General features: G+C 37.3%; 1 protein-coding gene across 6 annotated transcripts in view; it reads left to right on the top strand.

Annotated features, from left to right (window-relative positions):
* The window catches only part of LOC138691991 (zinc finger protein OZF-like), a 95,152-nt gene extending 86,581 nt beyond the window's left edge, over window positions 1-8,571 (top strand). For 5 of the 6 annotated variants that reach the window (XM_069814709.1, XM_069814715.1, XM_069814716.1 and 2 more), the window contains 2 exons: window positions 4,154-4,273; window positions 7,811-8,571. In XM_069814709.1, the coding sequence (XP_069670810.1) occupies window positions 4,154-4,273; window positions 7,811-8,488 (798 nt within the window). In that variant the 3' untranslated portion in view covers window positions 8,489-8,571. The remainder of the gene's footprint in view (window positions 1-4,153; window positions 4,274-7,810) is intronic. The other variant, XM_069814717.1, reaches the window with a different exon arrangement.
* The last annotated feature ends 3,688 nt before the right edge of the window (window positions 8,572-12,259 follow it).

Genomic DNA, 12,259 nt, shown 5'->3' with positions numbered 1-12,259 from the left:
AATGCTTTCTGCAGACATGTGTTTACAATGCATAGTTATTTACAAGCAATTCACACAGATATCCCTCTAATGGTCGGCACATGTCCGTTTTGAACATTTCACACACAGTTTCTAGTCGTTTTGGCTCAAGACCTAGGAAATTGGTAACAACGGGACCTGGATCCATTCCTTTGTTCTGGGGTTGGTGTAGTGGATTCTTGAATTCCCAGTAATGCTTGAGAATGCCTTCTAACCTCAGAAAGAATTTGATAAACGTAGATCCACAATCCTTCGAAGTTCAATAGAACAAATTATCCCTAAAGATATCTGTATATATAATTTGAACTAGTAATGGAAATTGCGGGAAAACAGCTGAACGGATTTTAATAAATGACCCCTCATTTTGAAGCTTGGAACCCAACGTTTTTCAGAAAAATAGTAGTTTTCAGTGAAATGTCAATTTTCCTACATTATTTTCCTATTTTCCAAAATCTATCTTTCGTCAGTTTTGAGAACTAAGTGCATTTCAGCACTAGGCCGTGATTTCAGAATAAAACAAAACACACACTACAATAAACAATAGCTATTACACGAAGGCCATGACCTGCAGGATTGCTGACAAATTTAAAGTTCAAATTCAATTATTCCTTATTAAAAACTTTAAGACACACTAAAAATAATTTACAGGTCTGATTCTGCGGTGTGTACTTTTCTGAGTACAGCTGTGTATTGGATATTGAAATCTACAAAACTTCAAGTGGTTTGATGACATTATTACCATTAGAAATGAAATTTCATTACAGTTATTGCCATAATGTGACTATTTTTCATTAATAATTATACATATTAATCCTATATTATGGTATGAAAGTGAAACGTTTTGTGATTATATAAGTAGATGTAGAGAATATCTTAAATTAGATCTTCATTTCTATAATTTACAGAGTGGCGGTTATTTTACAAATGAATTTACAAAACTTACGTAAGATAATAATATTGTTATTAAAAATCAAATATTTTTATAGTTATTAATCAAGTGGGGTTGGGTCTTTTTCATATACTTAATGGTGGTGTGGTGTAGATATTTATATGCGTCATTCTCTTCAGTATTGGCTTGAGAGAGCGCAAAAATTACAGTTCCTACGGAAAGACGGTATTACTTACTGATAAGAATAAGAGGCCTACAAAATTTTGTAGTCTCCTGATCATTTCAGCAAGATCTCTTAGCAGGATAAAATGATTTTACCCTCTACATTTCAAGCTCTACATGCAGGAAGTATACCGAAATGCTATGTGTATTGTTCGAAAGCATAGCAGACCTCACTTTTACAATCCACAATGACCTGAAATAGCTATTGCTTTACTCCCACATGAATAATCTACTGATTGCCTTAACATTGTTACTTGCGCTTTCGCGTTGAAACTCAAGATACATAGGATACGTAGGTTCAAGAAAAAGAATTTGCCATAAAAACCATTTAGAGGGAGTATGTTTCATTATTATGGAAACAAATAACTTTCAAAATGTGTGGTATTCTTCATTGAAAATAAATCTGAAAAATTTTTATTTGAACGTCTGATGAACTTAGTTTGCAGTATTTGCTGCACAAGCCACTAGTAGTATATAACTCACGAAAGTGTTAATAAATATTTACCGAAACTTTGCAGAAACCATAATGCAAAAAGTCGCTTGGTTGACAAATGTCACGGAGAAGAATGAAATCTTAGCTACACAAGTTATATGAGCAACTTAAAGACTAAAACTAAAGAATGATATTATGTGAGCTTGGTTTAGTAAGTACCTAAAGCCTCACGATTGTAAACCCTTTCTAGAAATTATGTTGTTGTTGTTTTCTAATGCCAGGCGTTTGACAATAAAGTCATTTGACCTCTTGCACTCCAATATTTTTCAAAGATATTATCATGACCAGCCACTGAAGCACAGATTTTGAGGTGTTCCGAATCCATTTCTTGGTTTGAGTTGCACAATGGGCAGTTAGGGGACTGATATATTCCAATTCTATGCAGGTGTTTGGCCAAACAATCATGGCCTGTTGCCAATCTAAATGCAGCTACAGACGATTTTCGTGGTAAATCGGGAATTAACTGTGGATTATGATGCAGAGAGTTCCTTTTTTTCCCTTGAGATTGTGTTATCAAATTTTGTTTGTTGAAGTCTAAGTATGTAGATTTAATAAATATTTTCACAGAGTAATACGTAGATTTAGTAACAGGTCTGTAAGTAGCAATGCTGCCCTTCTTTGCTAAAGCATCCGCATTCTCGTTTCCCAGGATTCCACAATGGGATGGTATCCATTGGAACACAATTCTTTTATTGAGTGATATTAATTGAGAGAGCATTTTAGTTATTTCTGCTGTTTGAGATGAAGGTGTGTGTTTAGAGACTATTGATAGAATAGCTGCTTTGGAGTCTGACAATATAACTTCATTCTTAAATTTATTGATGTGGCATAGAAGATACCTCAGACTTTCACTTATTGCAACGATTTCTCCATCAAAACTTGTTGTTCCATATCCAAGAGATCTATAAAGTGAGAAGAGGCAGCACATAACACCTGCACCGGCACCTTGTTCTCTGGAGAAAATATAACACTGAAAAGAAACACGCTGGTTGACAGGTGTCCCCCACGCAAGGATTGAAGAATTACAATTTATTACCATACAAATACAATATTATCTTGTTTGGATTTATCAATAAGCTATATCTTCATGGTAACCCTTATAAAGGATGGATTTAACTTTTTATTATCTTTCTCTTTCCAGTGAAGAAGAAAGGTATCTTCAGATGAAGAGCTATAGTTAAGAAAACATTTATTGTGGCATGTCATATAACAAAATGAATTTGAATAACCTTTCATTGTGGTTTCAATTCAATCTTCTTAATGTAATCAGCTGTTTGCTGACAACATAAAATCCACTATAGTCCACTGTAGTCTATTCAGTTGTTGTTTTTCACGAGAAATGAGGGGTATTTTGATCGGTGTTCATTATAGATGCCTGTTGCTAGTAGCCAGAGCTGGGGTGTAGTCAATATATACTGCAGGGCTGTCTCTTCTGCAACTGGTACTGATGATTTTAATTTACTTCTTTTGTGGTTTATGGATGGACAGTATAGAAGAATGTGTTCCAGATCTTCATCATGATTATTACACCACAGACAAGTAGGATTATCAGAAATCTGAAATCGGTGTAGGTACAATTGAGTGACAATGTGACCTGTTCTGGCTCTTGTTAAAAATGTTTGAACATGTCTGGGCAAGTTTTTGTTCATTTCCAGGTCATTTGGTTTCTTTTGTACAGACTGTAAAATCTTTCGTTAGTCAGAAGAGACCCAATTGTTGATCCATAGATTTGTAAAATGAGACTTTACTGAAGCAAAGGCACTGGATAGAGATATCACTTGAAGAGGTGTTGGTTGCAAATATGTTGCCTGTTTTGCAGTATTATCGACTTTCTCGTTTCCAGGTATACCACAATGACTAGGTATCCATTGAAATGTTATTTCCCTTTGGAGTTCTTTTAGTTTACTTAGTTGTTTCTGAAGTGGAATAATTCTATGTGCATATAGGTTTGGTACATATTTAATTATATTAAATATAGCCCCCTTGGAGTCGGTAAGTATGCAAATAGATTTTTCAGAAATTTGAGTAACACTGAAGAGCAGCATCAACAGCTAGCAATTCAGTGTCAAGACTGGAGGAGGATGAACATGGTATGAAATAACGTTCTTGATATTTTGGAATATAGTAGCCTGCTCCTGATGTCCCATTATTATATAATACTAAGAGGATTGAAGTATGGTGTCAGTCCAGTGCAGAAGTAAAATCCATTCCATGTAATATAAAAAATGAGGCTAAAAAGAATAAATTGCATGTCTCACTGGGTGGTACATTTAAAGACCGAGAATTAAAACGAAAAGGCAACATTAACGAAAAAGATATAGACTTCATTGTGGTTTAAACCTTAATTTAAATTTGAATATATTTTGGCAATATATGGAAGTATGATTCTTATGGAAAAAGATTGTATTATATTAATATGCCATTTGAAGCCGACATAATATAGAAAATTAAGCAGAGAACTCAGATTGTTAGTTTCATGCTTTCATCTTTGTATGTACGTGTGTATCTAACGACAGTAGTTTTTATTTTAGGAGAATATGACTGTGTCAAGGTCAGTCTCCTGCACTCCTGAAATACCAAACTGTGAGAGATGGAGGCGAAAGAATCCCGAGTCGAGTAAACGTCGCAAAAGAAAAATTCGTCGTAATTTGGTATGTAGGCCTACCTATGGTTTTTGAAAGACATGTTGGTTCAGAAAAGTGTGAATACAATTAATAATTATATATAATAAATTTTCAGTCAAATACACTTTTCAATTTGTGAGGTCAGATAATCTGTCTGAAACATGTAACGTCGGGTGAAACACGCCCCCTTGTCTGGAAGCAAACAACTGAACAACTATACAACTATGGCATTCACCACGACGAATCAGACTGCGTGCTCTCCCACCAACAGCATTTGCATCACAGCTTCTCCATCTTTTAAATTTATACATTATATTTAACATTTTAACATAGTTAATATGAAACTGTACAAATTTAATTTTAATGATACTGTAAGTTTTATTAGTTACAACAATGTAATTTATTCGTCACAACAATAATTCCTTTCTACAATTCACCTTAAACGCTCTCGTCAACAATTGGATCTTCACTCAACACAGTATTCGTTATAGCACTCCACCGACGACAATGACAATTTACTTGGACTATTACGCACAACAATGAACTGTTAATCTTAACTAATATTTACAAAGCACTATTTACAAATCAGAACTACCAGTTCTCAGTTCACAGTTCTTCTATCTCAGTCACTCGAGTTCACGGTATCTCGAACCACAAACCTTCAGAGACAGTTCACTGTACTCGAACTCGGGTCCCTCCAACTGCGGTCCACTGCACTCGAACTCAGGCCTTCGGATGCTGACGCAGATGCGGTCGAGTCGAACTCCGGCTGGCTTGCTTGCTCTGGCTTTCTCACTGACTGAATAACTGAAAACTGGAAACTCTGCTCGAGTTCGCTGGCGCTTCTTCTTTTATAGCAAAATCATAGTTGCGAGAAATTTCTACAGGTGTGTAGAGAATTATCTCGATATCTCCACTTCGACGGACTTCTGGAATCGTTGGGAAGGTCGTTCCACATTCACTGCGTTAAGTAGCAGCTGCGCGCGCAGCCTTCCCTCGCGTGTAGGCTCCTTTCCCCTTTCCCCGTGAAGCCCGCGCGATATGCTCTCTCGCGGGACGCTGGTCGTGAGTTCGAATCTCACGTCGCTGTCACAATACGATCTAATGAGAATACTTAGCCTTTAATTATATAAGGTTAATATCACGCTGTGCCGTCTCCTTGTCTTATATACACACGAGAATCTAGCATCAGTGTTCAGCTTTACCATTTACAGTTTACCTCAAGAGGCACGAAATTTATATGATTCTAAAAGCCAGTGTGTGCTTTACTTACCATGTTATTAATTGCTAGATCAATTTATCACCTATTTTTTAAAAATTGTTTGCATCTCATGCACCTGAAGATGACTTTTTAAAGTCGAAAATATTAGTGACTTCGTATTAAATATTGTGATGTAACAGATTCTTTGACCTCACAAATTGAAAAGTGTATTTGACTGAAAATTTATTATATATAATTATTAATACTACCTATGGTTGTTTGTTTCTCCGTAAATTGTATAAATCATTCATTATTAGGCTTCGAGACTTTGGACCCGATACAATAAGTTTACTGTGCATGCACTATAGGTTGTTGACTCACTGCAGGTAGATAGAGATGTGTTGAGGTAACAACGTTGCTATTTAGAGTAGAGTACGGTAGTATGGAGAAACACACACATATGGACATTCTGAAAGTAAATATACATTACACATTGATAATGTCAAAAGAATGTGAAAAGCATTTACTCTCCTGTCTTTTATAAAATTTGTCTTTAATTATACACAGTGTTAATGGTGGAAATAAACATGTAGCAATTTTAATTTCTTCATTTATTCTATTGGCCGTCTTTAAGAAGTGCAGTTACAGTACCGAATTGCAATGTACTACAAGATACATTTTCAGTGTCTCAAACGTAAATCTTTTTCGCTTATCTGCCAAACACAGTTTGTACTGTGAAAAGCTGCGCTCTACGTCGCATGACATGATAGGAGCAAAACGAAAAAACCTAACATCATTGCAGTCTCTAAGAGACAGTCCTTTATTCTCGGATGACTCTGTTTATATTACATAATGTTCTATATCCTTTATTTTTACCTAAAATTGATTTCCACTTCTCTTTTACACGTTCAGTAACCGGTGTACTTGGTGTCTCATTAATTCTCTGCGTCATTTCCTTAACTAATTTGAGGGCTTCCGGCATCTCTTGCTCTGACTTTTCTATCTGTGTAATAGTTTCACAAGCAGGGAGATGCACTGTCACCTTTACTTTTTAACTTCGCTCTAGAATATGCCATTAGGAAAGTTCAGGAAAAGAGAGGGTTTGGAATTGAACGGGTTATATCATCTTCTTGTGTATGCGGATGACGTGAATATGTCAGGAGAAAATCCACAAACGATTAGGGAAAACGCGGAAATTCTGCTTGAAACAAGTAAAGAGATAGGGTTGGAAGTAAATCCCGAAAAGACAAAGTATATGATTATGTCTCGTGACCAGAATATTGTACGAAATGGAACTATAAAAGTTGGAGATTTATCCTTCGAAGAGGTGGAAAAATTCAATTATCTTGGAGCAACAGTAACAAATATAAATGACACTCGGGAGGAAATTAAACGCAGAATAAATATGGGAAATGCGTGTTATTATTCGGTTGAGAAACTTTTATCATCCAGTCTGCTGTCAAACAATCTGAAAGTTAGAATTTATAAAACAGTTATATTACCGGTTGTTCTTTATGGTTGTGAAACTTGGACTCTCACTTTGAGAGGAACAGAGATTAAGGGTGTTTGAGAATAAGGTGCTTAGGAAAATATTTGGGGCTAAGAGGGATGAAGTTACAGGAGAATGGAGAAAGTAACACAACGCAGAACTGCACGCATTGTATTGTTCACCTGACATAATTAGGAACATTAAATCCAGACGTTTGAGATGGGCAGGGCATGCAGCATGTATGGGCGAATCCAGAAATGCGTATAGAGTGTTAGTTGGGAGGCCAGAGGGAAAAGACCTTTAGGGAGGCCGAGACGTAGATGGGAAGATAATATTGGAATGGATTTGAGGGAGGTGGGATATGATGATAGAGAATGGATTAATCTTGCTCAGGATAGGGACCAATAGCGGGCATATGTGACGGCGGCAATGAACCTCCGGGTTCCTTAAAAGCCAGTAAGTAAGTAAGTAATAGTTTCAGATACAGTTTGAAAATAGGTTTGTATGAAAACCAAATTATTCGTCAGAACCTTCAAATCCAAAGTGTTTTTCTTTGCGTATTTGTTGTCATTTATTCTGCGGTACCCCCACCCACTGTACGTTTTACCACTATACTCAGTACGCCGTTATGCGGATTTCCCACTGAACTGCTCTATTGGGTCCGAAGTCTCGAAGCGTATTTGTTATATTGAAATTTTAATGATTTGTGATAATTCTTGAAATGTTACGTGGTTATATAGGCCTACTTGCACCAATACATTTACAGCTATTGTACATAAAAACAAAATAAAGATAGGAGAGAGGAAACTGGACTTTAACCGTTAATTTTTTCTCAAAATATATTTTATTAACATTTAATTTTTTTTTCCCCCAGGGTCAGTGGTACACAAGTGACACTACAAACGAATTAGTATCAGGTCGAACTGTCGGACCTCCATGTACGTGCAAGAGAAATTGTAGATCCCAACTACAAGGGACCGAAGAATCAATATTTAATTCATTTTGGAATCTTAAGGAATATGATATACAGAACCAATACCTATTCTCTTGCTTGCGCGGTGTACCTAAGAAAAGAAGCTATCCAAAGAAGACCAAGAAACAGTCTTCATCTCGAAGGTTAAGTGTCACGTACCATGTTAAAGTCAACAGCGTAGATATCCAGATCTGTAAAACAGAGTTCTTGGCAGTTCATGGGTTACAGAATTCCCGAGGACGCATCTACAATATAATAAAACAGATTGCTAATGGGAATAGTGTGGCAAAACCAGATGGCAGAGGCAAACACAAAAAACTCAGTCCTCAGCAGATACAGTCTGTCCATGATCACATCGCAAGTATTCCAAGATATACAAGTCATTGTAGCAGAGAAAATAATCCTGGGAGAACCTACTTTGATTGTAATCTTAATATATCCAAACTGTATAGAGAGAAGTACGTTCCCTGGTGTAAATATCAACAACTAATTCCCGTATCTGAAGACAGATATCGAAGGATATTTTGTACAGACTACAATATTGCTTTTAAATTACGAAAGTCCGATACGAAAGTGTGACATCATATACAGAGTTGTTAAATGTTGTTGTTTTCTAATGCCAGGCGTTTGACAATAAAGTCATTTGACCTCTTGCACTCCAATATTTTCCAAAGATATTATCATGGCCAGCCACTGAAGCACAGATTTTAAGGTGTTCCGAATCACTTTCTTGGTTTGAGTTGCACAATGGGCAGTTAGGGGACTGATATATTCCAATTCTATGCAGGTGTTTGGCCAAACAATCATGGCCTGTTGCCAATCTAAATGCAGCTACAGACGATTTTCGTGGTAAATCGGGAATTAACTGTGGATTATGATGCAGAGAGTTCCATTTTTTCCCTTGGGATTGTGTTCTCAAATTTTGTGTGTTGAAGTCTAAGTATGTAGATTTAATAGGGTATCTATCGGATATAGGGGGTAGAGCCATTAATCCTTCCATTGAAGGCTTTAAGGAACCAACCTGGACAAATACCCAATGTCCCATCCCTACCTTCCCATGGTGCAGCTGTTAGTAAGCATAATTTTACAAGCTGAACTAAAGAGAGGGGCTACTCATCAATTAGCACCGGTCAGCTTGATGAGTTAATAACTGAATTTGGTATAATTTTCCTCTAACCAATACCTAATTCCCTCTATGCCCTTTTCTATCCAGTCCTCTGACTGAACTCTTACTTTCTTCGACCCTGACGGCATTAGAGCATTCGAGGCCTAGGGGTTCATTCCCCTTTCCTTCCTCCTCTTTCTGATTTTCTGTTCCTAGTGCTGACCTGCTATGGCACTAAAATCATCCTCCAGTGGCTTAAGGAGGGAAAGCTGGTGATCAACAAGATCTCCCAGCTAGGTCCAGGTGTGGTCCTCCAGACATTCTGGGGGTTGTGTGTGAATGAAGTAGCCACCAAAACGTTAAAATATGGTGTTCACTTAAATCGGCTACAACTTGGCATTTTTTACTCCAATATATTCAGAGTTGTTAAATGTGTGCGCACGGGCAGAAACGGGCGGGCAATCGCGGCCTTGGCTGGGTAGGTAGCGGGCCAGTCATTCTCCGCTGCTCCCATCCACTGTCTGTTATCTTTGGTTCGTGAGTAGCTTGTCACACGCATGGACGTACATTTGTAGAGTGGAGACATTAGTGTTGTAAGTTTAGTGATTGTGATTATTGTGATTTGTGCCATGCCTGCACACCATTTCTCATTGTGTGAACGTGTGTATATCCACAGTACTTTATATCATCAGGCGCACAGGATGTTGGCGTCATCCCACTCCACTTAAACTGTTATTATTTTCGAGTAATCGAATTCCGATTTCAAACATGTTTACGGTTATTGTTGCCTTACCAATTCTAAGAAAGGCACTGAAAGTTTCAGAAGTACAGACTTACTCAATATGTAGTTAACAGCTCCATATATGTGACTGTGGTGTTGACAACACACTGCGCGACTGCGTACGAGTTAATATTATTTTTCCAGTTTAATCTGTTATTAATTTGAAAATCAAGAGGTCCCGGGTTCGATACCCGGCCCCGGAACAACTTTTCCCTCGAAATTATTCAAATTAACTTTACAGGGAGTTATTCCTGAAAGCTTAATTTGCATAATACACGTCACTGTAGGTAACAGAAAACCACAATTTAAAGTCACACAGAGTTAGTGTGCACTCAAATGTTGGTTGCTTGACGGTTGTCAGCCCACTTTGAGGTCTGTGGATATAGAGGGGAAAAATTGGATCGGTGTCGGGTAAAGTTCCCGGGTAGCTCAGTGGGAGAGCGTAGGTACGTTTAATCAAAGGTCCCGGGTTCGATACCCGGCCCTCGAACAATTTTTCCCTCGAAATTATTCAAATTAACTTTACAGGGAGTTATTCCTGAAAGCTTAATTTGCAAGAGGTTTATAAGTGTGTCTAATATTTGACACATCATACATGAAGTGGTTTGACATTAAGTTACGTTAGTTTTATTAATGTTTAATGCTAGTTTATTCATTGTGAACCACTCATAAATTTTAAGTAAAGTTGTTTGTTTTATATTTTTTGAATGCGGCAAAATTGCTGTAATTATATATTTAATTTTTCAAATCATCCGTCCTCAAGTGAGGTTGACCACTGGGATCCGGAATTAACAAACATAAAAGATAAAGGGAAATGAAACGAGCAAAATAATGATTCGATTTGTACATTAAAACAAAAATTTACGTGTTAACATATAGATGATAGTGTAGAATTTGAAGAGAGGCCTTCAGAATTTCCATTACAATCTTCTGAACCTCATAAAAGGGAATTTTGAAGGATTTAAGGATATTACATGTAAATTTTTGTAAACAACCCCTCGCTCCAAATAGTAAGCCTGCAACATCCCAGTTGTAAAGTGAAATGGTATGGAAGACAAGGTATATATTTAGCTCGCTTGTCATCATTTATCTGCAGTGCTTGATTCGTGTCTCGTTGAAAGTAAATCGTAGGGTCTAAGACCATCGCTTTCTGGGTTCTTCTATTGATGGCAATTATATCGACTCTTCTATGAGAATCATCTTCAGACACACAATGACTCTCCTCATGTACTTCCCATCCTCTGTTTCTTAGCAGGTTGGCAATTGCTGTACGGGCACAATGGTGTAGTAACTTTCCCTTCTTACAGAACCCCAGTACGTGGCCAAGTGTTTCAGTCTCACTGCAGCCAGGATGGCGACAACGGGTAGTACTGAAGGTTCTGCCAGGGACAGATCTCACTGCGGTGACGTTGCAAGACATCTTGAACTATGTAGTTGCCTCTGGCCTCACCAAGAATTTCGATCACCGGCCGCTACTGGAAGAGTGGTGACTAAATTAGACAATTTAGACGTGAAGGGTGGAATATAGTTTATATTGATGAGACCTATGTTCAGCAGTCTCATATGGTGACAAAATGCTGGCAGTCAGAAACAGAAATCGGGGCTACTGCAGGACGAAGAGTGATAATTGTTCATGGAGGTGGGGAAGAAGGTTTTGTGGAGGGTGCTTTACTGATTTTTAAATCAGGACAGAAGACAGGTGACTACCATACATCTATGAATTATCAAAATTTTCCTAAGTGGCTGAAAACTCAGCTTCTCCCAGCTTTGCTGTCTCCAAGCGTTATTGTAATGGATAACATACTGTAATGAGAGAGACATTACCGACTTAAGCACACCTAAAAGAGGACATCGTTCGGTGGTTGCAAGAACATAGAGCTGAGTTCGATGCTAAGAAGAGTACGGCTGAACTCATTCCAATAGCTCAGAACACACCTCATGAGACAGTTTTTAGTGGATGAAATTATTCACGGTCATGATCATATCCCATTACGTCTCCCATCTTATCATCCAGACCTTTCACCTATTGAAATGGTTTGGGGGGACATTAAAGGCCAAGTTCCACAACAGTCAATTGGCAGCTCTTTAAAAGAAAAAGAGTGTCTCGAAAACTTTTCCAGGAATACACTGTCGAAAAGTGGAGAAAATGTCAGCTTGTATATTAAAATGAACAGAAATACTTGCATCATGACAATAGTATTGATAATAACATTGACAGAATTATTATCAGTAGGGAGCGGATTTTTAGCTGCTAAAAAATTTTAATATATTTATTTTTTATGTGCTAAGAAGTACGAAAATATTTGCTAAAAATAAAAAAAATATCTTTTTTTTAAATATGACAAAAATATCTTACTTAGCTTGGAAAGAAAATGCTACTGAGTACTCACCAACCACACTTGAGTGCTAGTAGTTGGCCGAGAATTGCAGTGAACAACAAAGGTCATCTCCAAATTCTCCATTA

The sequence above is a fragment of the Periplaneta americana genome, chromosome 16 (genome assembly GCF_040183065.1).
Source record: "Periplaneta americana isolate PAMFEO1 chromosome 16, P.americana_PAMFEO1_priV1, whole genome shotgun sequence".
Taxonomy (NCBI): domain Eukaryota; kingdom Metazoa; phylum Arthropoda; class Insecta; order Blattodea; family Blattidae; genus Periplaneta; species Periplaneta americana.
The sequence above is the reverse complement of the archived record's forward strand: the minus strand, read 5'-3'. Positions and strand labels throughout refer to the sequence as shown.